This window comes from Gavialis gangeticus, unplaced genomic scaffold, assembly GCF_001723915.1.
Source record: "Gavialis gangeticus isolate Ggan-Ray unplaced genomic scaffold, GavGan_comp1, whole genome shotgun sequence".
Taxonomy (NCBI): domain Eukaryota; kingdom Metazoa; phylum Chordata; order Crocodylia; family Gavialidae; genus Gavialis; species Gavialis gangeticus.
In genome coordinates this window covers 4406635-4410356 of record NW_017728995.1, presented here as the reverse complement: position 1 = coordinate 4410356, position 3722 = coordinate 4406635, and the positions used below count along the sequence as shown (strand labels likewise).

The 3722-nt window shown below is 37.1% G+C and overlaps 1 protein-coding gene across 1 annotated transcript in view; it reads left to right on the top strand.

Moving 5' to 3' along the window:
* DHX36 (DEAH-box helicase 36) overlaps positions 1–3722 on the top strand; it is a 57402-nt gene that overhangs the window by 654 nt on the left and 53026 nt on the right. Inside the window, 2 exon segments of the mRNA XM_019503173.1 lie at positions 1446–1567; positions 3146–3347. Coding sequence (XP_019358718.1) covers positions 1446–1567; positions 3146–3347 — 324 coding nt within the window.

The window sequence follows — 3722 nt, the reverse complement described above, 5'->3', positions numbered from 1 at the left end:
CCCCCACTTCTGGGTCAGGCTGGCACCCCCCCCCCCTCAAAGAAGCCAGTTGGAAGAGAAGTTTGCATACAGGGAAGAAAACGTTAGTTTTTAAGCTGCAACTGAGGATAAACTATGGGGAGGACAGCTCTAAAAGACACTTGCCGTGCTCCTCTGGAGGTTTGAAAGGGGATTTGAATAGGGCCTAGTTCACCTGCCACTTATTCTTCCTCGTACCATTAAGCAAAAAAAACTGGTGAATACAAAGAGGAGCCTCCTCTATCTCAACAGCTAAAGACTTTGATGGAGGAAATAGATTTTTTTTTTCTTTTTTTAACTTTTGTGCTGATTTTGCTGTCATACAAAAGATAACACTTTCGGCAGCTCAGCACCTGTTTTCAGATACAAAATGTTATCTTCCCTCCTTAAAAATTCCTCTGCAGAAGAGGAGGATCACGTCTTTGCTTTTACACTGTATTTCCCCCTGGCAATAACATGTGCAGCTGTGAGGAGATGAAACAAGCAATTCTTCTCAATGTGTGTGTCTTGTTTTATGTGTGTCTTATTTTTTTTCCTGCTGGGACGAGGCAGTTTGTGTGTCATTGCCTGTTCGTGCGCTCCTGTGTAATATCAGTGCACATCCACATGCATGGCTCTGGAAAGAAGAGTTTTGGAAAGGAGGGGGAGAGGCAAAAAGAATGTGAGAAAAGTGCTCTTAAGTAATGTTCACGGACAGGAGATGTACAACAATGTCAACATATGGACCTGTTTAGTTCATTTCTTTTTGATCCAGCAGACTATGTTCTTTTAAAAACTGTGAAAAGGTTGTAGTGTTTTTTGTTTTGTAATTAATGGCCTAACTTTTGAAAGATTTAGATAACTGAAATTTGACTTGTCTATTAAAATGGTTACTGCTCGCTTAATGTTGTAGTTATGTTGTTGGAAAATGCAACTTTAAGTGAATTCAATTACATCACAGTACTTACCTACTAGCAGGCAACAGCCAAACAACATTGTAACTGAACATTGTGTGACTTTAAACAAGTATGTTCTGTAATAGATCAGCAACATTGTAATGGAACAATGTTAACCAGGGTGATGTTAAGTGAGGAGTACCTGTAGCTGTAGAATGCTTTATTTGAAATCCATTAATGGCATTCACTGTAACTGGATTTTTTTAAGACCTTAAGGTATTTAACAAGTGAGTAATGAAGGGCTGGCATAGTAGAGGTGAGGGCATTATATAAATCTCAGCTTTTTAAACTTCAGTTTCCATTACACCTGTAATGCAAAGAAAAATTTGCACCTAAGAACTTCCTTAGAAATAGTAACTTGTGCACAAGTTCAAACGTAAGCTTGTATACAAATGAATTTGATGGTTAAGATGTCTTCTGTGATATAGTAAGAAAAAGTGCATTGCCCTTGTTGTCTGAATTACTCAATAAAAAGCTTTTCTTTTGCTTTAGAGAGCCGTGGTGCAAATGGATGAACATCGTGAAGAACAGATTGTGCAGCTGTTGAATACTGTCCAGACTAGAAACGAAAAAGAACAAGAAGCCATGTCCTGGTGGTCAGGCGAGGAAGAAGGGTAAACGGAACAATTATTTGTGCACTATATTTATTTTAGTTCAAACAGTGTCATTCTGGGAGTTGCCAAAAAGACTTCAGTAGAACATCTAGTGTCATTGCTTGTGTGGCTTAGCTTAAGTAAAAATGCTGTGACATTTTTCTCTCTGTGTTTTAATATACCAAGCCAATTAATATGGCATTGTCACATTGTTTTGCAGGAAATATGAGTTTAAAATATTTACCCATTTTAGAGTACTAAGCTGATCTAGGAGGAAGAATACATTTTCTTAGCTCACCTTGGACTGATGTCTTTTTGTTTCCTGTGGCTGGGAAGGGCCAGGATACTGGGCCTCCTATTAATTCTAGGGACACTTTGCCTTCCACTATTTGTAATTTTGTAGTCCTTTACTAATCCACTACTAATGGCTGCAAGTGGAGAAGATGCATTAGAGAGAGGACTGTGTGGTATTTGCAACTGGTTTTTTTATCCCTTCTTGCAGGTGGTCAAACTTTGGCACAGGCAGTCTGTGTGTAATATGTGGCAGAGTGGAGAGGGCATAGACAGCACAGTGGCAGAAAAATAGGAATAAGAAAGCTTGGTCAGGGACCACAGGTTAAGGAGCAGAAAGTAGAGCAGCAGATTGGGCAGGGGAAAGGGATCAGAGTGGCATTCAGGGAGGGCGCACTGCTAACCTGTGGCATCATGCCTACCAGAGTTTGCCCCTCCATTGTCCTACTCTGTTTAACTGATGTGGTGGTAAAAATGCTTGCCTATAGCAGAAGCATGTAGTGTTGCCTTGTCTTCAGTTTGCTCTTGCATCTGTCTGAAATAGTTGTTGTTGTTAATTACACCTACAATTACCACATCTGAAGGATTAGAAAAGTATTTCTTTTTTGCTTCATGCATTTGACAGCACTTTCATTCCAGCAATGGGTTTTAAAAGTGGGAAATTGATTTCTAAAAAATGAAAATTGGCAAAAGCCTGGCACGTGTAGTGTTTGAAATGCATTTTAAATAACTCCTTAAAGTGACTACATTTCAGACTGACACTCAGGATGATTAAGAAAGAAAATTTAAAAATCCAATTTACTTGTCACTGTGCTTTTTTGCTTCTCTTTGAGACTGAACAATGAAATCAAGATAAGCTTTGCACTTGTGTAGACCGTTTCACTTGCAGACGTCTTGCGGGGCGTTATCTGTTGTTTTTTTCTTTTTGCTATTGTAGGGAAAAGGTTTGTTCAAAAAAAGTTTGCGCATGGATTTTCTGTTTGTGTGTGGTGCATGTGCAAGTAGTTTTCATTGGTGGTTGCAAAATTACTTTGAACTTTAAAGCAGTTCCCCATGCATACCTGAGAAACCTAAAGAGAGAGATTTTTCTTCAAGGTGCTCTTGAATTCGTATGTTCAAGAATATTAGTGCACGTGATCTCTGCTCAGAAAAGGAAACTCATTTGTATGGTTTAAAAATTAGACAGACTCAAGGTATTTTAAAAAAAAAGTCTTTCAACTACTTGTTTCAGTGGCCAAGTGTATCCTTAATTATTTTGTTTTAACATTTCAATATGGAAGTTAAAATGCAATCTAATCTTTGTTCCAGACCTGATCAAGTGGAGCAAGTAAAAGAGAAACCAACCTTGGAAAAGGTTCCTATAAAACATAGACCAAACTTGGAGAGAACATTCCTAGATCGGGATGCAGAATTTCTGTTTCAAAAAAATGAGCCAGATATTGATTTAGATGAGCAATTTAGAGAAGAATTAAGAAAGAAGAGATCTGATTCAAGATACATTGAAATGCAGGTACTGTATAATGCTAAAGTAACTTGCTTTGAGTAGAAGGCATAGCTTTTTTTATCTTATTTAGTGAAATAATGTTGGTTTGGTAATGTTACCTTAGTTTTACTAAAATACCTGAAAATAACTTTTTGACATTTTTTGTGATGCTATTTTTATGTAGCTGTCTATCATTTTAATTAAAACATTTTACAAGGGTAATTACCAATTCCATGCAATCTAGTAGAAAGTATTAGACATTATATTAATTTGTATTAATATAAGCATACACATTTATATTGTGTAATATTTTTGATGTGGCTAGCATTCCAAAATTCATAGTTAAGAACTAAATCCAAAGCTATAACAGCCTTTGGTACCTTTTGAATAAATTACCTGGGT